Below are 26295 nucleotides of genomic sequence, written 5' to 3' on the forward strand. Positions count from 1 at the left end.
AGAGTCGCAAAGAGTCTGACACGACTGAGTGTGCACACACATACACACGTGCACAGACACACATGAGGTGTAAAATGTAGTAACTTAAGATACCTATACATTGTGAAATAATTACCATAATCATGTTAATTAACATATCCACATAATAATCACACAGTTGTCTTTGTGTGTGTGTGTGAGGAGAACACTTAAGGTCTATTCTGTTAGCAAATATAAAATGTACCAGATAGTATTATTAACTGTAGTCACCATGCCATACATTAGATGGCCAGAACTTATTTATCTTATAACTGAAAGTTGCTACATTTTTATCATCTCCCAAATTCCACCTCACTCTGAGTCCTCAGAAATTACCACTCTTTTCTCTACTTCTAAGTGAGAGTATACAGTATTTGTCTTGTCATTTCATTTAGCATACTGTCCTCCGGATGCATCCATGTTATCATAAAAGGGAGGATTTGCTTCTTTTTAATGGCTGCGTAATAAGTCACTATATATATGAAATAAAATGTAATTTATATTTATAAAATAAGATAATGTATATAATATGTAATGGAATGTATAGTATAAATATAATGGATAATATATAACATTACATTATATATATTACAATAGATACAGGTATTTCACATTTTGATAAATATTGCATTAAATCTGTAGGTTACCTTGGGCAGTATGGACATTTTAACAATATTAATACCTTTTGATGTTATATGTAAAATAAACATATAACACAAGTGTTTTTCCATGGGATAGTAAACTCTTTATAAGTATCACTTGAAATGGCAATGCCAACCATTCCTCAATATATTTTTATTACTTCCAAATTTTGATTTTATAAAAATATATAAATAACTATGTTTTTAATAAAATATTTATGTATATTTTAACTATTTCTGGTGGATAAATTCTCCAGAAATGGAATTTCTAAGTTATAGGGTATAAATATTTTTAAGACTCTTGATATACAGTTCTAAATTTAGCTTGCAGTATTAATGTCTTTCTTCAATGGAAAATTATAGTAAATCTCATGGGATTTTTAACTGAACATGAATAAAATTTTATTACAAAAATACTTTGAGGTTTGAGGGTAGAGTATTAGCTAACATATGTTAAAAGCTTAGTAATTGGAACTAATAAGAAAAAGTCAATTTGAATTTATGATGAATTCTTAACTATAGACTACTTTAAAACAATGTGCTTTTATTGCTGTAGTCCATAAAGTAATACCTAGACTAATGAAAAGTTTATGGTACTCTGTGTTAGGCTTTTGGCTCCAAGTCAGGCAGACTCAGCTTTAAAATTAGACTCCACCACCTCCTGCCTGACCTTGGGCAAGTTTCTTAATTTCTTTGCCTTATTTTTTGCATCTGTTCAATGAAGATAATGTTAGCTCCTACTTCTCGGGGCTATTGTGAGGTTTGAGTAATGTGTCCAGATAACCAAAGGAGTGCACAATACATTTTATCTATTATTTAAGAAGAATAATTTTAAATAGAATCCCTAATTAGAATTTCTGAATTAATAAACAGGTCAGTTGAAAAGTTTTAAGTAAATAAACCTACACTATATCACTTACAGTTTCTTCTTGTAAATGAGCCAGTATTTTCCGTGAAATTATATTTGTTGTGTTATCAGCTTGATATATATATATGTGCATGCTACATGCAAAGTCACTTCAGTCATGTCCAACTCGTTGCAACCCTCTGGATCAGACCGTAGCCCACCAAGCTCTGCTGTCCATGGGGATTCTCCAGGCAAGAATACTAGAGTGAGTTGCCTTGCACTCCTCCAGGGAATCTTCCCAACCCAGGAATTGAACCTGTGCCTGTCTGCGTCTCTTGCATTGCAGGCTGATTCTTTACCACTAGCGCCATCTGTGAATATATATATATATATATATATTATATATATATTCATATATGTAATATGAATACTATTATATTCATAATATATATATAATTTATATTATAAAATTTAGATATAAATTTAACAAAAGTAAGCTACAAGAAAAGCCTCTGTAAAATCAATACAAATAGTGATGGATTCTAATAGTAATGGAGATCTTTTTTATTTACTGCTATATTATTTTTTTATATTAGAAAGAAAAAATTAGCTTGATTTAATGCTCTTCATGTTTAGAATATGAAAGACAATAGCATAAGTTAACTTCAAGATTAATGAATATTCTTCAGATAGATTTCCATCAAACATAAATGTGTTTATAACTTACAGCTAAGGAACAGAATGAATGGATCGAATTAAAAGTCACTTAGCATTTTTCTAAGTGTCTCTGTAAGGAGCAGTTGGGGAAAGTCTTTTTTGTTTTTTGAAAGCTCCCCGTGGCATGTGGGATCTCGTCCCCTGACCAGTGATCCAACCCACACCCCCTGCATTGGAAGTGCGGAGTCCTAAATGCTGGACCACCAGGGAAGTCCCAGGGAAAGTCTTTTAGTCAAAAGCTGTCCCTCAGTGAAGGAGCGGGCACTGCATGAGGGTCTGGGTGAAGCCATGCTCTTTTTCTATAGACCATTTTAGATGCTATTTTGTTACTGTGGTCAGCGGTTTTCTTGCTTTAGTACTCACATTACCTTAAATTCTCTACTATTTCTTAGTTCAGCAAAACTATCATGATCCTTTTGAACTCAAAGCTCAGGCCAACTTTGTGATTATCTGACTTTGTCTCTTGGCTTGACAAATAACCTTCAGATTCTCATTGATCCATACCAAACCCACACAGAGCAAACAATGCTAAAAGTTGCACAGATGAGAAATTTTCAACACATCTCTAAGTTTAGAACATTTGAAAGAATATAAGACCAGAAAAATCTAGTTTGTATGATAAGGCCAAATGTATTACCAGGAAATAATATGTTTCTCACTCTAGGATTGATGTCATTGCCTTTTTATTCTCAGATTTTTCAGCATGTTCAGCATAGTCAGTCACAGAATATACACCCAGGTCACCTTTTATAGAGAATAAAGGAATGAGAGATGACTCAGGCTTCTCTGTGGGTCTGGGGATTTTGCCAAAGCTTAAGTGATAGAGACAGACTGTCTCAAAAATCATAAATGTCATACCTGGACTTTATACTCATTACCTTTTCACCTTGTTAGTCAAGTTCTATCACCTTTTATGATTTTCTTTTTGTTGTTACCTGTGACCTTTTTGCACTCTTTTTCAACATTTCTTTTTTGTCTTAAAACTAGTTTATGTTACCAAGCTCTTGCTTTTGGCATACTTCTTGAATTCAGTCCAGTTGTTGAATCAATAAGATTGAATTTTCTAAAATAGCAAACTTTTAAAAACAATAAATATTGAGAATATTACTGAAATTGTCATTTGAGTAGTTGTTCAGAAACCATTTTGTGTTAATTCGGAAAACCTGAGACATAAGTTTCCAATGATCTTATTCTTAGAGAGATTAGACATTTTAAGAGTTTATGTTTTTTTTTTCCAAATCTTCTTCCACATTTTCTTCTCGTAAAAAAATAAAATTCAGTAAAAAGGAAAAGTCTGGCCTAAAAATCAAACCATGAAAAATCATGTAAAGTAACAGATAAGCAAAAATTCTCAAAACACAGCTGGCCTTTGCATAATGAGAAAAAAAATAGAGAAAGAAGACAGTGGAAATAATTATCTAAGCCCAGTTTATGAACTTGTAAAAATTAATGGAGAATACAGGCAAGATGTTCTCTTTCCACAGAGCTCTAGGCAGCTCTACTGTGCTGAGATTCCTTAGGTTTGGAGGTCTAGAAGATTTTGCAAATGGGGGTGCCCAGGTATGTAAACTGCTAAGCATTTTACCAGGTCTTAGACCAAGGTTTCTCAGCCCTAGCAATATTGACAATTTGGGCCAAATAAGTATTTGTTGTTGGTCTGTTCAGTGGATTGTAGGAAGTTTAGCTGCATCCTTGACTTTTACCTGCTAGAAGCCAGGATCATTCCCAACTGTGGCAATAAAAATATCTCTAGAAAGTGTCAGATGTCCTCCTGGAGTGGAGGAAGGGAACTAATTTCGTTAGGAATTAGTGTCCTAGGGTAACAGATCTTATGCTGGTCTCAACTGTTTCTACTCTGTTTTGAAGAGAGAAAGGAAAAAGGTTTGTCTGATAGCCAGTACACCCATATTTAATGTCTGTAGCCCTCTCTGTATGGAATAACGTGAGAAAAGTTTGTGAGAGGGTTTTCTTTATTCCATGCTTTCTACAATAGAGAAACATAACCAAACACAAAGAAAACATTGATTATGTTTTGAACATAGAGAAACATATATCAAAGCTTGAGTCAAAAAGCAAAATCAAAACTTGATTCCTACACTCTTTTTATTATGGATTCAATCATTTCTATTTTCTCTTAGTCTTTCAAAATAGGGGTTTGAGTTTATAATATTAATAGATATAGGGAATTCCTTGGCTGTCCAGTGGTTAGGACTCTGCACTTTCACTGCTGCGGCCCAGGTTCAGTCCCTGGTTGGGGGACTAAGATCTAATAAGCTATGTGGTGTGCAAAATAAAATAATAATTAAGTAATTAATTAATGCACTTATAGGACTCATTAATATTATTTCCATCTCATATAAAGAAAGGTGAGTTTCATTCAAGGCTGAACAATATACTTCCCAAAGTACTGATATTTTAAATTCATGAGACTTATGGCAGGATTCAGAAATGAGCTTCTCTTCTTAGACCCATCTTTAATACAGAGTCACCCATGCTAAACTGAGCAAGCCGCTGCACAGGTGAGCCCACCTTACGTAGGGGCAAACTAAATCAGGAGTCACAGCAGTGCGGTCTGTGCCCTGTGTCTGCCACTTACTGATGGCCTTGGAACTCATGACCTTGAGATTCAGTTCCTCCAAGTGAAAAATGAGAACAGTCATGATTCTCTGATAAGGTTATTCTGATGATTGCACTGGTATCAGGATTACTGTCACTTGTGTTATTCCACTTTTCCTCCTTCCCCTTCCTTCCTCTCCAGTGTATCTATTCCTTGCACACGCCCAGGCCCTCATGGGCCACAACTCTCACACACTTGTTCAGCTGTGATTCTGAGTTCCAGCACAGCAGAGGGCTTGCCAACTTATCCAGAGTATTTAGAAAACTAAGATTGCATGATTCATAAAATTAACTAAGAGTTCTGCCTTTCAATTTCTTACTAAAAAATGGTTCTGTTAAATTTCCAAGTGCTTAGATGTGTATGAACATTAAAAAAAAATCAAGCTCTCTGTGACAATAATCACCAGTCTTAGCACTGTGACAGGAGGAATATTAGAAGTCATTTGGTCCAGGAAGGACTCCTGACCTGTGGTCAGATTGCTTTTACTGACAGTTACTCAGCCCTTCGCAGGCACCTCATCTCATTTTTGAATTCTAGTTACTGGAAAGTTCTGATCTTGCCTGAACCTGTCCCTTTTGGGTTTTCTTCTGGAACAACACTTACATCACCTTCTTTATCCACTAATGAGCCATACAACCATCAGCCATATGGGTCTATACATCTACTACATTTAAAGACTTGATATGTGAATGTATCAAATATAAAGGAAGTAAACTAATTCTATAGGCACATGGCCACCTGAAACAGTCTACGCCTTGCATTTAGTGGGGGTTGTGTAACTTGGAAGATTGCAGAACTCTCAGAGATCCGGATCTTCAGATAAAAAGTTTCAGTAAGTCTGCTCATCCAAACTTCAGAATAAGAGCGCTAACCAGCAGAGAAAATGAGTTACATTTGTTTTTTACTGCAGTGGCACTCCGATACTGACTTGTTACATGCGTGTAAGAAAACTTTGCCCGGAGTACATTCAGATTCACAGCTTTCCTCCAGAAAAATGTGTCAAACACACTCCCATGAAGGGTATGAATTGGAAACTCCATCATTCGTCCAGAAAACAACATAAGAAACTTGATCGTGGCTCTTATGCAATTTGCATATTGGCGCTTATACTACCTTTGTAAAGGAAAACAAGCCAAACATGCAAAATCCTTAGTGCTGAAGTGGCTAATAAAGGAGAGACCCCATTGAGTGTGGTATGTGCAACTTACTAACTCCAGAGGCTGTGTCAACTTTCTCAAAGATGGTAATGCCCTCCAGTTTCCTTCTATCTTTTCTCTCAGTGCCTTGGGGCTTTTCTGGGCACCATTTTCTGAGGACCCTTTCCGGCATCCACTGAGCAGCCTGTGCGGCCAGCCTGGTTTCCCAGTGCCTTTTCCATGATGCAGCCTCTAACATTCTGTTAGAATGTGCCACTTCACTTACAAAGGCACTAAAGTGGATAGAAAAAGCTATGAAAAGCTATGACCAACCTAGATAGCATATTAAAAAGCAGAGACATTACTTTGCCAACAAAAGTCCATCTAGTCAAAGCTATGGTTTTTACAGGAGTCATGTATGAATGTGAGAGTTGGACTATAAAGAAAGCTGAGCACTAAAGAATTGATGCTTTTGAACTGTGGTGGTGAAGAAGACTCTTGAGAGTCCCTTGGACTGCAAGGAGATCCAACCAGTCCGTCCTAAAGGAGATCAGTTCTGGGTGTTCATTGGAAGGACTGATGTTGAAGCTGAAACTCCAACACTGTGGCCACCTGATGTGAAAAACTGACTTACTGGAAAAGACCCTGGTGCTGGGAAAGATTGAAGGCGGGAGGAGAAGGGGAATACAGAGAATGAGACGGTTGGATGGCACCACCAACTCAATGGACATGAATTTGAGCAAGCTCTGGGAGTTGGTGATGGACAGGGAAGCCTGGCGTGCTGCAGTCCATGGGGTCGCAGAGTCAGACATGACTAAGCAACTGAACTGAAATGAAAGCAGATGGACTGTGGGACAAGAAGGATGCTAAAGATGAAGTGAAATCTTAGTGAGGTGTATATCATTTACGCTTCAGGTGTCTGAGTGCATGCCTCTCTTTGTGACATCCACACTGTCCCTTGTCAACTCTTCCGCTGCCAGTCAGTAGTGGTGAGATCCTGGACAATTATCTAACCTTTCTGTGCCTCAATTTCCCTATTTCTAGAAAAGGAGGAAAATCATACTGAGCTATAATCAAAAGATTTTTATGAGCATTGTGTGTGAGTGTGTGTGTTAGTTATTCAGTCATGTCTGACTCTGCAACCCCATAGACTGTAGCCCACCAGGCTCCTCCGTCCATGGAATTCGCAGGCAAGAATGGGTTGCCATTCCCTTCTCCAGGGGATCTTTTCTACCCAGGGATCAAACCTGGGTCTCCTGCATTGCAGGTGGATTCTTTACCATTATGAACATGAAGTGAGTTTATTTACATTAAGCACTTAGAACAATGCACAGCCTAGTAGCTGCTATACATACATATACTTATATATTTATGCTTACTATTAATACTATTTTAGAGAAGAAAATGTGGCAATACCTCTGTTTCTCTCTCTTTTTTTTTTTTTTTGGCTCCTCATGGCTTTGAGTAGTCATGTAATAATTTAGCTTTTTTTTTTTGCTAATTTTATAAACAAATTTACTCTTTACTATGAGCAAGACCTGCTGCTTTGCTCACCATCACAGACCCAGAAGATATTAGACCTTTGGGTAGCGGGTTCAATACCTGCCTCTACAAATTCAGAGTCTTCTTTTTCAGCTCTGTGTGTGTATGTGTGTGTATGCATGCATACTTGAAAGAGTGAAATGGATCCAGCTGGTCTGGACTGCCCATTCCTCTCTCATTACTCTGCACAATGAAAGCGTGTGATTTCTTTCATCATGTGCAGCTGGTACCACCTGGTCTGTCTCTGAGGGTTGTTATGCCCAGAAATGATGAAAGACTTTGGCTCTTACAAAGGGGAATAAACCTCCAAATGAGCTGAATACTCACCATGGAGGTAAGGCATGAAAGATCATGAATTCTGTGTCTTTTTTTTCTTTTGGTTAAGCCCTAGTATTTCTCATTGTGTTACTCTTTGCTTAATTCTACATTTAGATTGTTGAACAAAAATTTTACAAGAGAATTTTCTCAGTCTCACTATGATCCTGACCCTCCTTTATGCCTTTATTTGGATAGTAGTGACATCTATATGTATACTTTTCTGTGAAACATCTATTTTTATATATGTATATATATGTTATATATATACATCTCTCTCTATATATATACACATAGGTATATATGGTTAATATATGTAAAGATATATATAGAGAGAGATAGATGTATATATATAACATATATGCATATATAGAAATAGATGTTTATATATATATATACACCTCCAAGTTGACCAAATAATGATGGCTTCACACGCCCAAGACTGAAATAAATTAGCTGCAGCCTAAAAATATAAGAGGGACTTCCCTGGTGGTCCAGTAGTTAAGAACACTCCTTGCAATGCAGGGGACCCAGGTTTGATCCCTGGTCAGGGAACTAAGATCCCACATGCTGTGGAGCAACTAAGCTGTGTGCCACAGCTACTTAGCCCACACTTTGGAGTCTGAGCACCGTAACTAGAGAGTCTGCACCATAAGGAAAGACCCTGCATAATGCAATGAAGGTCCTGTGTGTGGCAACTGAGACCCAACACAGCCAAATAAATTAACTAATTAATTAAATATATATACATATATAAGAAAATGTAAAGTGATATGTTTTCATATATATATAAGTGATAAAGTAATTTTTAAAAAATATTTTAACCCGAGACCAGGCTTCTGGTATTTCTGGTCATCAGTTACATCATCACTGGGACACCAAAAGCATGGAAAATATTTGTGGAAAATGTTTCCTGGTAGATTTTTAAATCAATATGCTATTAAGATCTCAGGCTCCCATTCCTTCTTCCTTCTTATCCAGATATAGGGAGCAAGGTTTTCCCAGGCCCATGAGGAAGAACTCTGTTTTCTTTCTCTCTGACAATGATCCTTTTCTGGCTGGGGCTGATGAACAAGGAAAACAAAGCATAATATGGGGTTTTCTGAGGTATTCCTGTCCATGAGATCTGAGATGGCACAGAAATGAGGGTTTGAGAGCCAGCATGGCCAACTCAGAAGAAGGAAACACCTTCTACGTCCTCCGCCAACCTCTACACAGATGCTGACACCGCCTCACTCATCAGGCAGCTAAGATCCTTCATAACGCCTCTGCTGTGCAGGCTCCCCCTGGACCTGCTGTGAATGGTGTAACTGCACATCCACTTTTTTTTAAATCAGTCCCCTATGCTGCCCTACCAACTTAGGTGCCTTCTAACTCCTTCGGTTGGGCCCCTACATTGGGAGTGTGGAGTCTTAGCCATTGGACCACCAGGGAAGTCCCTGTAGCAGAGAAGCTAATTAATTTTTTTTTGGGGGCTGCATCATGAGCCATGCAGGATCTTAGTTCTATGACCAGGAATTGAACCCACACCCCCTGCAGTGGATGAGTGGATTCTTTACCACTGGACCACCAGGGAAATCCTAAGGCTAATGAATTTGAAGAAAAAAGATGGAGAAAGTCTCCTGCTTGCAAAAATGCAAATAAAAAGCCTTCTTAAAATTGTGGCTTAAGCAATACCAATAGTTACAGAAACCCTGGAACTGATTAACTACCATGTGGAATGACATTTCAGGCTGTTATCAACATTTATTCTTTCTTATCATGAACATTCTTAGATCATTCCTCAAGGAATTCTAAGCTTTTTCTGAGAAACTTTAGCATCATCCTAAACTTGCATTTGCTGAGCTTGATTGCCTTAGGAAAAAAACCCCACTCTTTTATATCATCTTGTATAGCAACGTCTCAAACACAGAAAACATGATGATACATGGAAAACAGAGTCTAGGAGAAATATAGCCTTAGAGGGACTGGGTACGTGTTCCCAGAACCCACTTGAGGACTGTGTTGCTCTCCCACGACAGCTGCAGGGGCCCGACTCATCCATGGTTCTCATCTCCTCAAACTATTCCTTAGCAATTCTTACGAAGTTTTATTTTGAAATCAGGTGAAAATGTTGGGGGGGCGGCGAGGGGGGAAATCAATGTTTATTGCAGGGGGAAAATCCTTTCAGGATGATGTGTATTCCCATAAGGATGGCTGCATATTTTAGAGGTATAGTAAGTATGCACTGTTCTACAACAGTTACCATAGGAACAGAACTCTTTTCTCTGTTAGATGGTAGAGTAATCATGGTAGGAAATTTCCACAGAAATATCTAAGCTACACAAATTAAGCATTGGTTGGAAGTCAAACCCAACAGATTGTGGATTTAATAGGTAGGTGTTACAGGGTGAGGATAAGAGCTATAATATAAGGGAAAATGTTTGCACATTCAATGATCAAACTGTAAGTTTGCTAAACTAACCATCAAAGTGGGCATTTTTATGTCCACTGCTTTTTTATGCTCCTTGAATTTCCCAGAAGGGCATCACCCCAGGTCTTAGCTGAAAGCCATGCTAAGCAATATCAAAGAGGACTCTTACAGCCTGGTTCCTAAGAGTTTATGTTGAAAAAGAGAGCAAATGTGACATACCACTGTGTAAGTGGATACACAGGGTTCTGTGAGCAATGTGATGTGTTGAGTGGTATAATATTTGTGGGCGCTTCTACAATGAGCTGGATTTGAGCTAGGTTTTAAAAGAAAGGTAATATCTAGGAAATGGGGGATGTTTTAGTAGAAGGGCTACTACTATATTACATCTATTTTAAGATAAACATTTTCAGGACTTCCCTGGCAGTCCAGTGGTTAAGACTCCACACTTCCAATGCAGGGAGTGTGGGTTCAATCCCTGGTCAGGGAATGAAGATATCACATGTTGCACGGTGCAGCCAAAAAGTAAAATAATAATAATAATAAGATGCATAGTTTTCACATCTGAATGTGTCTGAGAAGAGCCTGCCTTAGAACTCATGCTATCTCATAGTCACTGTCAACCAGGTGCAATTCTGAATTTCATTATACACACATAAGCAAACTTAGTCATTACTTCAACTGAGTTCTGTCCATTGTTGACTGTATATTTGTTAAGTTTAACTGACATTTACAATTGCACAATTGCACTCATTTCACATGCTAGTAAAGTAATGCTCAAAATTCTCCAAGCCAGGCTTCAGCAATATGTGAACCGTGAACTTCCAGATGTTCAAGCTGGCTTTAGAAAAGGCAGAGGAACCAGAGATCAAATTGCCAACCACCGTTGGATCATCGAAAAAGCGAGAGAATTCCAGAAAAACATCTATTTCTGCTTTATTGACTACGCCAAAGCCTTTGACTGTGTGGATCACAATTAACTGTGGAAAAAAGATGGGAATACCAGACCACCTGACCTGCCTCTTTAGAAATCTGTATGCAGGTCAGGAAGCAACAGTTAGAACTAGACATGGAACAACACACTGGTTCCCAATAGGAAAAGGAGTACGTCGAGGCTATACATTGTCACCCTGCTTATTTAACTTATATGCAGAGTACATCATGAGAAACGCTGGGCTGGAAGAAGCACAAGCTGGAATCAAGATTGCCGGGAGAAATATCAATAACCTCAGATATGCAGATGACACCACCCTTATGGCAGAAAGTGAAGAGGAACTAAAAAGCCTCTTGATGAAAGTGAAAGAGGAGAGTGAAAAAGTTGGCTTAAAGCTTAACATTCAGAAGACTAAGATCATGGCATCTGGTCCCATCACTTCAAGGGAAATAGATGGGGAAACAGTGGAAACAGTGTTAGACTTTCTTTTTGGGGGGCTCCAAAATCACTGCAGATGGTGACTACAGCCATGAAATTAAAAGACGCTTACTCCTTGGAAGAAAAGCCATGACCAACCTAGACAGCATATTAAAAAGCAGAGACATTACTTTGCCAACAAAGGTCTGTCTGGTCAAGGCTATGGCTTTTCCAGTGGTCATGCATGGATGTGAGAGTAGGACTGTGAAGAAAGCTGAGCACCAAAAAATTGATACTTTTGAACTATGGTGTTGGAGAAGACTCTTGAGAGTCCCTGGGACTGCAAGGAGATCCGAGCAGTCCATCCTAAAGGAGACCAGTCCTGGGTGTTCATTGGAAGGACTGATGTTGTAGCTGAAACTCTAATACTTTGGCCACCTGATGCAAAGAGATTACTCGTTTGAAAAGACCCTGATGCTAGGAAAGACTGAAGGCAGGAGGAGAAGGGGATGACAGAAGATGAGATGGCTGGATCGCATCACTGACTCAATGGACATGAGTTTGGGTGAACTCCAGGAGTTGGTGATGGACAGGGAGGCCTGGCGTGCTGCGATTCATGGGGTCACAAAGAGTCGGACACGACTGAGTGACTGAATTGAACTGAACTGATACTACTATTTGTCCTGGACATGAAAAACTTTTGTGTATGCAGAAAGGCATGGGAATAGCAGAGTGGCAAATTTTGATACTAGTTGAAGGACATGTTTGCTCCAATGGGAGGAAAGACCATTATCATCAAAACTTGCAAAAGAAGGGTCAGTTGCTTGAAATAAAATCTCAAAGACAATGTTGGGGTTCTCTCATATGGAATGTATCACCAACACTACTGACAGCACAGAAAATGGTAAAAATCCTTAACCTTAGTCTTTTTATGTCACATGTGAATACATAGGAAAAAATTTCCATCTTGAGGTGAAAAGAGCTATTTCACTAAGTGTGAAATAAAAATTCTAACTGATAAGAAAGCATTGCTGACAGTTTAATTGTTAGGGTTTTTTCCTTCCTTAGTGGTACATAAAATTATACATATACCCTCCCTTTTTAAAATTTCCTCCCCATTTAGGTCACCACAGAGCACTGAGTAGAATTCCCTGTTCTATACAGTATGTTTTCTTTAGTTATCTATTTTATACATAGTATCAGTAGTGTGTATCTAATCATTTAAACTATTTTAAGACTATTAACCTCAATATTTGTATTAAAAGGATTATAATAATATCAATTGGAACATTTAATTAAATTCCTTTTATATGAAAAATATCTCAGTCTTAAAAAATACCCAAAGTGTCATGTGATGAATCTCTGCCAGATAATTGCTTAAAATAAACTTAGGAGCTACTACTAGAAACATAAGATGAATGCATTTTTCACAAAGAGGATTATTCACTTTAAGGCCCTTGGCTTAGATTTTTACTGTATGAAAAGTTTCCATTTTATTCAACTTTTTAAAGTAATGGGTCAATTGTCATCAACTTGTTTGGCCAATATCAAAATAACTAGAAATTTTGAAAACTTGAAACTTTGGCACATTCTTCATTTTTTATGTTATAAAATACCCGTAGAAGAAAGAGACTCTTTTGAGCTTTACTACTGTATTTTAAATCCCCAAAGGGTGTGTCACAGTGATTTCTGGAAAGGCTTTAGTGTGCATTACAAAAGAACTACAGCAGTTTAATGATATAGTAAGATAGTGTTCCAAATTCTAAGATAAAGTTATAATTTGAAGCCTAAATCACTAGTCTCACTCTTTCTACCACCCATATCCTATAAGGTTTTTGTGTTGGTGCTGGACACCATCTTACCACGTGGGTGGCAAGTTGCCTGTCATCTCAGTAATTCTGAAGAGAAGCCAGGGAATTTGTTGTAAAGCGTTTGTCCAGATGGAACCACATGTGACCTCCAGGGTGCTCTGGGCCTGAAGCCTAGCCTCTTGGCTGTGTACAGCCATAGAGCTTACCCAGGAGAAAATTTGTCTCCTCAAAGCCAATAAAGATAAAAGAAACCTGTACGAGTCCAAAAAGCACAGCTCATACATGTGGGAATTGCACAAGATTAAGGTTCACCCCTTGCGTTGTCCTCAGAAAGGCCAGGAGATAGAAAGGAGAGTAGACAGCTTCCATGTCCCTCTGTTCTGTTGTTTCTCTTGCCAAAAAGAAACTTTGAACTCTATTGGTGAATAGGGGGCCTTGAGCACCTAATACCAAACTGGTTATTGTTGTTGTTCAGTCGCCAAGTTGTATCCAGCTGTTTGCAACCCCATGGGCTGCAGAACACCAGGCCTCCCTGTTCCTCCCCACCTCCCAGAGTTTGCCCAAGTTCATGTCCATTGAATCGGTGATGCTGTCCAACCATCTCATCCTCTGTCACCCTCTTCCCCTCCTGTCTTCAATCTTTCCCAGCATCAGGGTCTTTTCAATGACTTGGCTCTTCACATCAGGTGACCAAAGTATTGGAGCTTCAGCTTCAACATTAGTCCTTCCAAGAAGTACTCAAGATTGATTTCCTTTAGGATTGACAGGTTTGATCTCCTTGCTGTCCAAGGGACTCCCAAGACTCTTCTCTAGCACCACAATTCAAAAGCATCAATTCTTCAGGGCACTGCCTTCTTTATGGTCCAACTTTCACATCTGAACATGACTACTGGAAAGACCATAGCCTTGACTATATGAACTTTTATCAGTAAGGTGATGTCTTTGCTTTTTAATACACTGTCTAGGTTTGTCATAGCTTTTCTTCCAAGAAGCAATCGTCTTCTAATTTCATGGCTGCAGTCACCATTCACAGTGATTTTAGAGCCCAAGAAGAGGAAAGTTGCTTCCACATTTTCCCTTCTATATGCCATGAAATGATGGGACTGGATGCCATGGGATATTTAGTTTTAAGCTGGCTTTTTCACTGTCCTCTTTCACCCTCATCAAGAGGCTCTTTAATTCCTCTTTGTTTTCTGCCTTTAGAGTGGTATCTGGTTATTATGTCCACTTAAAAGATACAAGAGTCATTATTGGAATAGAATCCTATGAAAAGTAAGACTTGACAGGTTTCTGAGCCCTAGAAAGGCCCAATTCCTTCTAACAGTCATGAACAGGGTGGCATAGAGATGACAGAAAAAATTCTCTGGCAGGCTGGGAAGCTTATTTCTGGTAAAATTGTCTCTTGTCACAGAAGAGAAATCACACGACTTAGCTACATTCTCAAGGGGGACTGCTTGTAAAATCTTAGAATATTTTGGTGGGTTGACTGTTCCTTGTTGCTTTTAACAAGATACTAGGAAAATGAAGAACTCAGGCCAGGGGAGTAGAGTTTGCACAGAAAAATGGGAGTGAATAGTGTTAAGGAAGGTTCTCCAAACATGGCCTGCAATCTGAAGTTATAAATGTGTAGACTTCCAGTGCTTTTCTAAGAAAAAGAAAAAACACAAAACACAAGAGTCAGCAGACAACACGAACCCCCACCAATAGGAAGATGAAAGCAAATGTCAGGTGGTTGCAATGAATCCAGATTGGAAATTCAGCATGGTGTGACTGAGGACAGAACAAGTTCCTATGTCTGTGGCCTCTCTTCCATCCAAAATGAACACACAATAAAAGTCAATAAAACCTCTGTTTTCTTGATGGAATCTACAGTATTGATGGCATGTAGCTGGTAATGAATGACGGGACAATGAAAAAGCTATTCCATACTTACAAAGTGTTTCCATGGACTATATGATCTCTCTCTTGGAAAAAGCTTATTTTTAAAAAATTTTATTTCTGGCTGTGCAGGGTCTTCCTTGCTTTGCGTGGGCTTTGTCCAGTTGCAAAGAGTTGGGGTTACTGTTCATTCTGGTGGCTGGTCTTCTCATTGCAGTGGCTTCTCTTGTGGAACACGTGCTCTAGGTGCACGGACTTCAGTAGTTGCAGCACTTGGGCTCAATAGTGGTGGTGCACAGGTTCAGTTGCTCTGTGGCATGTGGAATATTCCTGGACCAGGGATCGAAAACCCATGTCCCCTGCACTGGCAGGTGGAGTTTTATCCACTGTACCATCAAGGAATTCCTTTTCTAAAATTTTATTTATTTAGTTGGCTGCACCAGGTCTTAGTTGCGGCACATGGGATCTTTAATCTTCATTTCAGCCTGCGGGGATATCTTTAGTTGCAGCTTGTGGGACCTAGTTTCTTGATAAGGGATCAAACCCAGGCCCCCTGCATTGGGAATGAGGAGTTTTAGCCACTGGACCACCAGGGAAGTCCTGGCAAGAGTCTTCTGATCTCCATCAACTTGACAGAAAAAAAAAATGTATCTGTCAAATTGGCATAACTCTCGTATAGATACATATATTGTTACATTTATCTTATACACATATGCCTAGAATACTATTTGAAAAACACACAAGAGACTGGTTACAGTGGTTGCTCCTGGGGAGGGGATTCAGAGGCTGCAGGAATGGGGCATGAAGGAGACTTAATTCTTGGCTACACACCTTTGGGTAGTTATGAATTTTGAATTTTGGACCATGTATATACATCATATATTTTCTCTCACACACAGATAGAGCAAAATTAAAAGTAGTTTCTAATAAAATTAAAAATTTTATTACCTTTTGACCTAATTATTTCACTCCTGGGAATGATTTTCTGTAAGTATAGCCAAATGTGTAAAATGGTGTATGTTCATGGTCAGCTACTTAGGCATTGCTTTTAATGGGAAATATTGAAAACAACTCAAATGAAAAAAACTTAAATATGCATCAAAAGGGTGCTGATAAAAATATATACAACCTTGCAATTTAATGCCATATATCTACAAAAAGGAATGAAGAACTTTTTTTTTTGTTTTTGTTGTTTTGTTTTTATTTGTTGTTTTGTTTTGTTTTTGTTGTTGATTAGTTGCTAAGTCGTGTCTGACTCTTTTGCGACCGCATGGACGGTAGCCCTCCAGGTTCCTCTATCCATGGGATTTCCCAGGCAAGAATATTGGAATGGGTTGCCATTTCCTTCTCCAGGGGATCTTCCTGACCCAGGGATCAAACCCACCTCTCCTGCTTGGCAGGTAGATTCTTTACAACTGAGCCACCAGGGAAGCCCCACGAAGAAACTTATGTTGATAAAAATGAGCTTATTAACTGAAAAAGGCAAGCATTATTGTGTGCTCTTATTTGAGTTTTTAAAAAGTGAGAGAAAGATATATGTATATATAATATATAAAATTAGGTGTATATTGTGTGATATACATTTATACATCTATATATCATATATGTATGTACATCGCATATATACACACATCAGTAAATATCCATTCATATATAGATACATATATTCATTTGCTTTCATAAAATACTTCTGAAAAGGTACATAAAAATTGAAAGCACTGGCTGTCTCAGCAAAGAAGTTGGTGGTAGAGGTTCAGGGGTGAGAGGAAAGCGTTTTATTACAAAAGAATTCCACAGATGTTTTCCACATCAGCAGGATCATTTAGATATGTGTATATTCTTGCTTCACAGGCAACACTCATCTGATTGCCTAAGTGAAGGCAGATTAAAAAAAAAAAAATTCCCATCTAGTCTCATTTCCTATAGATGCAGCATCCTTTAGAATAAAAAGTCTGCACCTGAAGGCAAAAGCAGTTCTAAGAGGGAAGTTTATAGCAATACAATCCTACCTCAAGAAACAAGAAAAACATCGAATAGACAACCTAACTTTACACCTAAAACAACTGGAAAAAGAACCACCACCACCAAAAAAAACAAAAAACCCAAAATTAGTAAAAGGAAAGAAATCATAAAGATCAAAGCAGAAATAAATGAAAAAGAAATGAAAGAAACAATAGTAAAGATTATTCTTGATTCTTGACCATAGCATCCTCCGATCTACTACTCCTCTAGATTTTTCCAACTCAGAAAGTGGTACCCTCACTGCCCAGCTGCTCAAATCAGAAATGTGACTGTCATTCTCAAAACTGCTCTCCTCTTCTTTGAATCTGTTATCAGGTTACATATTTATTTTTTAAATATTCCCCTTCTCCAGGGGATCTTCCTGACTCAGGGGTCAAACCTGGGTCTCCTGCATTGCAGGTAGACTTTCTACTGTCTGAGCCACCAGGGAAACCCAATATTTCTGGAAGCCAACAACTACTCTTTGTCTTCACTACTTAAGTCTTGATCTATGCCACCATCTTCCTTACTTGGAAGACTATGATAGTCTCCCCAGATTCATTCATTCTTCCACTTCAATCCACGTAGCAAGTGATCATTGAAAAATACTTCTTGCATTGTGCCACTGACCTACTTAAAACACACTGGTGGCCTCTGTTTGTCTCTTCATCTTCACCTTGCACCTTCCTCCCTTCTTGGGACTTTCCTGGTAGTCCAGTGGTTAAGACTGTGCTTCCAATGCAGGAGGTACAGGTTCCAATCCCTGGTCGGGGAATTAAGATCCCACATGCCGAGTGAAAGTGAAAGTTGCTCAGTCGTGTCTGACTCTTTGGGACCCCTTGGAATTCTTTAGGCCAGAATACTGGAGTGGGTAGCCTTTCCCTTCTCCAGGGGATCTAGAGGCATGACCAAAAAAGAAAAAAGGTACCAAAAATAATTCCCAAATCTTTCTCCCTTCTCTAAGTACACTACAGCCCTAATGACTGCCTTCCTCCTATGGGGTTGAGGGTTTCCTATCCAAGATCCTTTACACATTTTATTCTCTCCACAATATTTCTCTTCTCCATCTCTCCCAACTATTACTCATTTTTCAGTCTATTTTTAAATGTCAGATCCTCAGAAATGCAGCCTCTTAACTACAAAATCTGATTTAGGGCCCTCTTTTTATTCCCTTGCAAAATAGCCTCCAGTTATTTTTTTCTTTCAATTAGTTTCAATTTCAATATAAATAAATGCATTTATATTTATAGTCTGTCTTCCAACATAGTCATTTTGTTCACTTTTCTACCCAGCAACCAGAACAGTTTCTGACTTGTAGCAGACAGTATTTTTTGAATGAGAATGAATGAGCTTTGATAACTGAAGAGATTTTTGTAACTTTTTTTTGCTCTGTTCTAGCCAAGATACCATTTTGATTATGATTTTTCTTCCCACATAGCTTGATAACTAGGATAGAATGCACTGATCACTTGAGAGATATCTCTGAGTTTAAAAAGTGATCTTCACAACACCTTTTCAGGATAAATACACACACACACAAACTAGGAATAGAAGGAACTTGCCTCAACATAATGGAAGCTGTATACTAAAACCAGGGTTTCCCAGGTGGTGCTAGTGGTAAAGAACCCGCCTGCCAATGCAGGAGACTGAAGAGACAATGGTTTGATCCCTGAGTTGGGAAGATGCTCTGGAGGAGAGCATGGCAACCCACACCAGTATTCTTGGCTGGAGAATCCCATGGACAGAGGAGCCTGGTGGGCTACGTCCAAAGGGTAACAAACAGTCTGAAGTGACTCAGCACACACAATGAACATCATCATGAAAACCTGAAAGCTTTTCCCTTAAGATCCAGAACCAGGTAGGGATGTTTGACTAGAATTAGGAAGTTCTGTTGTTGTTTATTCGCCAAGTCATGTCTGACTCTTTTGCAACCCTATGAGCGGTAGCTCGCCAGGCTCCTCTGTCCATGGGATTTCCCAGCCAAGAATACTGGAGTGGGTTGCCATTTCCTACTCCAGGGGATCTTCCTGACCCAGGGATTTAACCTGCGTCTCCTGCATCTCCTGCACTGCAGGTAAATTCTTTACCACTGAGCCACCAGGAAAGCCCAGGAAGTTCTAGTCAGAGTAATTAGGCAAGAAAAAGACACAAAGGCATCCAAATTGGAAAGGAAAAAGTAAAATTATCTGCAGATTATTTGATATTCCATGTAGAAAACTCTAAAGATTTCATACACAGAAGAAAAAAATTTATTATAATTAATAAATGCACTCAGAAAAGCAACAAAATATAAGATCAACACTCAAAAGTCAGTTGTATTTCTATGGACCAACAGTGAACAATCTGAAAAGGAAATTACAAAAACAATTCCATTTACAATAGCATAAAATAGATTTAGGAATGAACTTAACCAAGGAGGTGAAAGGCTTATGCAGTGAAAATTATTGCTGAAATATGTTGCTGAAAGAAATTAAAATAGATGGAAACACATCCCATGTTCATGAATTGGAAGGCTTAATTAAAAAGTCAATACTACTCAAACCAATCTACAGATTCAGTCACTATCAAAATACCTTTGACCTTTTTGCAGAAATAGAAGCAACTATCCTAAATTCATGTGGAATCTCACAGCATTCTAACTAACCAAAACTATCTCACAAAAGAACAACACTGGAGGATTCAACACTTTCTGATTTTAAGAACTTACTACAAAGCTACAGTAATAAAGTGTGATACCATATAAAACAGACATATAGACCAATGGAACAGAATAGAGAACCCAGAAATAAACCATTACATATATGGTGATATTGTTTTGGACAAGGGGTTCAAGACCACTCAATGGGGAAAGGACAGACTTTTCAATAAATGGTGTTAGGAAAACTGGATATCCACATTCAGAAGAATGAAGCTGGATCCCACCTAACATCATATATAAACCTTAGCGCAAAATGAATCAAAGACCTAAATGTAAGACCTAAAACAATAAAACTCTTGGGAGAAAAAAATGTAGGATAAAATGTTTACAACTTTGGATTTGGCAGTGATACCATCTTGGATATGATACCAAATGCACAGTTAACAAAGGAAAAAACAGACACATTTGACTTCATGAAAGCTGAAAATTTCTGTATATCAAAAGACTCTATCAATAAAGTAAAAAGGTAACCCATAGGAGAAAATATTTGCAAATCTTATATCTGATCCAGGATTAAGATCCAGAATATACAGAAAACTCATAAAACTCAACGGAGAACCAAACAACTCAATTTACAAAATGGGCAAAGGGCTTGAATAGACATTTTTCCACAGAAGATATACAAATGGCTCAGCAGTAAACTATCCACCTGCAAACACAGGTTTGATTCCTAGATCAGGAAGATCCCCTGGAGAAGGAAACGGCAACCTACTCCAGTATCCTTGCCTGGGAAATCCCAAGGACCGAGGAGCCTGTTGGGCTATAGTCCATGAGGTCCCCAAAGAGTCAGACACGACTGAACACGCACACACAACACACACAACAATAAGCACAGGAAAAGATACTTAACATCACTAATCAGTAGAGAGATGCAAATCAGAACTAAAATGAGGTAACACCTCCCAACTATTAGTGGGAGTGGTAGTATGACTACCAAAAAACAGAAAAGACAAGTGTTGGCAAGAATGTGGAGAAATTGGGACCCTTGTACAGCACTGGTGGGAAGGTAAAATGAATATTCACTGGAAGGACTGATGCTGAAGCACCAGTATTTGGTCATCTGATGCAAACAGACAACTCATTGGAAAAGTCCCTGATGCTGGGAAAGATTGAGGGTAGAAGGAGTAGAGGACATCAGAGGATGAGATGGTTGGACAGCATCACTGATGCAATGAAGATGAACTTTGGCAAACTACGGGACGTGGTGAGGGACAGGGAGGCCTGGTGTGCTGCAGTCCATGGGGTTGCAAAGAGTTGGACATGACTGGGTGGCTAAACAACAAAATGGTATAGCAGCAATGGAGAGTATGACAGGTCCTCAAAAAATTAAAAATATAATAACCATATGATTCAGCAAATCTACTTTTGGACTTACGCCCAAAAGAATTGAAAGCAGGGTTTTGAAGAGATATATGTACACTCATGATCATAGCAGCATTATTTACAACAGCTAAAATGTGGAAGCAAATCAAGTGTCCATCTACAGAAGGACAGATAAGCAAAATGTGGTATATACAGATGATGGAGTTCTCTCTCTCTTTTTTTTTTGGCTGCACTACACAGCATGCAGAACTTCCCCAACCAGGGACTGAACCCATGGCCCCTGCAGTGGAAGTGCAGAGTCTTTACCATGAGATGGCCAGGGAAGTCCCCAGACAATGCAGTCTTATTGTTTTACAAAGGAAGAAAATTCTAGATAAGTGAGAATTTATCATATACAGTTGAACCTTGAATGATGCGAGTTTGAACTGTGTGGGTCCACTTACATGTGGACTCTTTTCAATAGTAATCACTACGGTACTATGTGACCTGTGGTTGGTTGACTCTGAGGGAACAAAACCATGAACATGGAGAAACCGAGTAGACAAAAAAGCTGACTACACAGATTTTCAACTGGGTGGAGGATCAGTGCCCCTAGCCCCTGTATGGTTAAAGGGTCAGCTATATATATTTTTTACATCTGCCCTGAGGTAATAAAGGAATAAAGAAATGATGCCTATACACAGATGTGACAAAAAGTTTACAGTGAGTTTTCTAAAATATTTGTATACAAAAATTTTTAACTAAAGTAAGCTTTTCTACAATGCTCGCAAATTCTGTGCTTGTGAAAAAGCTTGAAAAAAATTGTCATTTTTTTTTTCCTGTGTTGTCTGTAGAATAAAAATTGGCGTAAGTAGTAGAAATTGTTACTGCTCTGATATTTTGTAATTTCATATATTTTACCAAATTTCTATAATTTAAAATTTCATAAAATAATCTTTTCCTTCTTGGATACTTATAGGCTCATTTATTTTGAGTTGAAGACAGCTCTACTTACATAAACTTATTGCTTAATAAATTATGTAACCTTATAAATAGAAATATAAGAATTCTCAAAATAGAGAAAGCCAGAAAGTAAAAGTAATATCCCATATTAGTGGAATACATATAGTAAATTATGGAATATAGGGCACCAAGGTTTTGAAAGTCGAATGTCAGAAAGAAGGTGATTCTCTTTAACAATCCTCAGTGATGCAATTTATAAGTTTTCTCCTTGATTTTATGTTATTTTCTTAATTTTTCTTCCTTCAAATGTAAACCTCTCAGCCTATATAACATTATGGATATTGAAAATATTAATAGGCGTGAATAGCTACAAATGACATAGGCTACCAGAGAATACATGTAATTTGTGGATCTCTGGAACAATATGTAGAAAACACTTCAGAGTAGTAAAAGTACACAGAGTACACAGTTATTTGTAGTTCAAAATACTTTACAGTTTTTAACCTGGTGTTTCTTGCATTAACACAGTGAAGAAAAAAAATGTGAAGTTCTGAGTGCTGACTTTTTCAGTGCCCAGAAATGAATGTTTATCTGAAACAAGTATAATGAATTATGCTATAGAACTGGAAAATCTAAAATCAAACTTTAATCAGGTTACAAGGAAACCTTGATGCTAGTAAAAAAAAAAAATGTTTTCTATGTAAGTAAATAATCCAATTATTTTTTAAACACTACTTAAGCATTTTGGTAAAGACTTTTTCTATTCTTCATAGTATTTTCCTCCTTCAGAAAACTTATGGTTTCATTTTTATGTTTTCTGTGTTTTTTTCCATGTGCTAAAATGATTTTATTTTTTAAAACCCACTAGTTCTTATTAGCAATATAAATGACTTTGTGCTTTTCGAGGACACCAATGTCGTGCTCCAGTTGCTTCATCTCTTCTTCCAGCTTCTGCTTGCGAATCTTCTTTGGTATGGAGTCAATGAAGACCGAGAGGGACTGAAACTCCTTATGCACCTCTTCCCAGTTCTTTTTCAGCCCCTGCAAATGGTAAAGAAAACTGTATATACCAAAGCAAACCACAGCAGCGGAGTAAATCACAAAGAAAATTGCACTGGGAGGAAAAATGTAAACAGGTAAAGAAAACTGACAAAAATAACTAAAAAATGATACGTGTTTATCAAGTTCTTGGCCACAGTAACAAAACAGACTGTATAGAGGCCAAACCCTGTCCTTGATTGTGTGCTCAATTCCCACTGGGAGTATTTATTTTCTTTGTTTTTCATCTTACTGTACTTGTTTTTACCATCAAATACATGTATGTGGAATTATAAGTAGTACAAAACTAAGCTCTTAGCATATGCTTTGGTAAAAACAACTTAGAACTGATATCCCCAAGCAAAAAAAAAATTTTTTTTGAACAGGAAAATATTTCTTATAAAAACTTTAGTTTTTTTCTTTAGAAAAAAATATCCTTATTCTTCAACAGAGAAATCGTCAAACACTAGATTCTGACATACATGGACATGTTTTCTTGTCTCTGCCTAAATGCAATCATATAAAATGATGAAATTCAAATTAACAAGAGATGATCTTTTATGTGCTTTCAATATCAGGAGGAATTCTTCCCCCACATAGTGAAGAGATCTATACTCCCCATTAATCTCTTCTATAAATGACTGAAATGTCATGCTAATTCAATAAGGTATGCGTGTGTGCTTAGTTGCTCGGTCAAGCCCAACTCTTTGCGACCCCGTGGACTGCAGTCCACCAGGCTCCTCTGTCCATGGGGATTCTCCAGACAAGAATACTGGAGTAACGCCCCAACATTCGAATCATAGGAGTTCCAGAAGAAGAAGACAAAAAGAAAGGCCATGAGAAAATACTCGAGGAGATAAGAGCTGAAAACTTCCCTAAAATGGGGAAGGAAATAGCCACCCAAGTCCAAGAAACCCAGAGAGTCCCAAACAGGATAAACCCAAGCCGAAACACCCCAAGACACATATTAATCAAATTAACAAAGATCAAACACAAAGAACAAATACTAAAAGCAGCAAGGGAGAAACAACAAATAACACACAAAGGGATTCCCATAAGGATAACAGCTGATCTATCAATAGAAACCCTCCAGGCCAGGAGGGTATGGCAAGACATACTGAAAGTAATGAAAGAGAATAACCTACAACCTAGATTACTGTACCCAGCAAGGATCTCATTCAGATATGAAGGAGAATTCAAAAGCTTTACAGACAAGCAAAAGCTGAGAGAATTCAGCACCACCAAACCAGCTTTTCAACAAATGCTGAAGGATCTTCTCTAGATAGGAAATGCAGAAAGGTTGTATAAACTTGAACCCAAAACAACAAAGTAAATGGCAACGGGACCACACCTATCAATAATTACCTTAAATGTAAATGGGTTGAATGCCCCAACCAAAAGACAAAGATTGGCTGAATGGATACAAAAGCAAGACCCCTATATATGCTGTCTACAAGAGACCCACCTCAAAGCAAGAGACACATACAGACTAAAAGTGAAGGGCTGGAAAAAAATATTTCATGCAAACGGAGACCAAAAGAAAGCAGGAGTCGCAATACTCATATCAGATAAAATAGACTTTCAAATAAAGGATGTGAAAAGAGACAAAGAAGGACACTACATAATGATCAAAGGATTAATGCAAGAAGAAGATATAACAATTATAAATTTATATGCACCCAACATAGGAGCACCGCAATATGTACGGCAAACGCTAACGAGTATGAAAGAGGAAATTAATAGTAACACAATAATAGTGGGAGACTTTAATACCCCACTCACAACTATGGATAGATCAACTAAACAGAAAATTAACAAGGAAACACAAACCTTGAATGACACAATGGACCAGCTAGACCTAATTGATATCTATAGGACATTTCACCCCGAAACAATCAACTTCACCTTTTTCTCAAGTGCACACGGAACCTTCTCCAGAATAGATCACATCCTGGGCCATAAATCTGGTCTTGGAAAATTCAAAAAAATTGAAGTCATTCCAGTCATCTTTTCTGACCACAGTGCAGGAAGATTAGATTTCAATTATAGGAAAAAAATTGTTAAAAATTCAAACATATGGAGGCTAAATAACACGCTTCTGAATAACCAACAAATCATAGAAGAAATCAAAATATGCATAGAAATGAATGAAAATGAAAACACAATAACCCAAAACCTATGGGATACTGTAAAAGCAGTGCTAAGGGGAAGGTTCATAGCATTACAGGCTCACATCAAGAAACAAGAAAAAAGCCAAATAAATAACCTAACTCTACACCTAAAGCAATTAGAGAAGGAAGAAATGAAGAACCCCAGGGTTAGCAGAAGGAAAGAAATCTTAAAAATTAGGGCAGAAATAAATGCAAAAGAAACTAAAGAGACCATAGCAAAAATCAACAAAGCTAAAAGCTGGTTTTTTGAAAAAATAAACAAAATTGACAAACCATTAGCAAGACTCATTAAGAAGCAAAGAGAGAAGAACCAAATTAACAAAATTAGAAATGAAAATGGAGAGATTGCAACAGACAACACTGAAATACAAAGGGTCATAAGAGACTACTACCAGCAGCTCTATGCCAATAAAATGGACAACTTGGATGAAATGGACAAATTCTTAGAAAAGTATAACCTTCCAAAACTGAACCAGGAAGAAATAGAAGATCTTAACAGACCCATCACAAGCAAGGAAATCGAAACTGTAATCAAAAATCTTCCAGCAAACAAAAGCCCAGGACCACATGGCTTCACAGCTGAATTCTACCAAAAATTTAGAGAAGAGCTAACACCTATCTTACTCAAACTCTTCCAGAAAATTGCAGATGAAGGTAAACTTCCAAACTCATTCTATGAGGCCACCATCACCCTAATTCCAAAACCAGACAAAGATGCCACAAAAAAAGAAAACTACAGGCCAATATCACTGATGAACATAGATGCAAAAATCCTTAACAAAATTCTAGCAAACAGAATCCAACAACACATTAAAAAAATCATACACCACGACCAAGTG

General features: G+C 37.9%; 1 protein-coding gene and 1 long non-coding RNA gene across 2 annotated transcripts in view; one reads left to right on the forward strand and one right to left on the reverse strand.

Moving 5' to 3' along the window:
• LOC133044667 (uncharacterized) overlaps window positions 1-26295 on the forward strand; it is a 117495-nt gene that overhangs the window by 61564 nt on the left and 29636 nt on the right. The window lies entirely within an intron of this gene.
• ENKUR (enkurin, TRPC channel interacting protein) overlaps window positions 19620-26295 on the reverse strand; it is a 38374-nt gene continuing 31698 nt past the window's right edge. The window contains exon 5 of the mRNA XM_061126218.1: window positions 19620-23288. Within this exon, the coding sequence (XP_060982201.1) occupies window positions 23112-23288 (177 nt within the window). The 3' untranslated portion in view covers window positions 19620-23111. The remainder of the gene's footprint in view (window positions 23289-26295) is intronic.

This window comes from Dama dama, chromosome 23 (genome assembly GCF_033118175.1).
Source record: "Dama dama isolate Ldn47 chromosome 23, ASM3311817v1, whole genome shotgun sequence".
NCBI classification, from domain to species: Eukaryota; Metazoa; Chordata; class Mammalia; order Artiodactyla; family Cervidae; genus Dama; species Dama dama.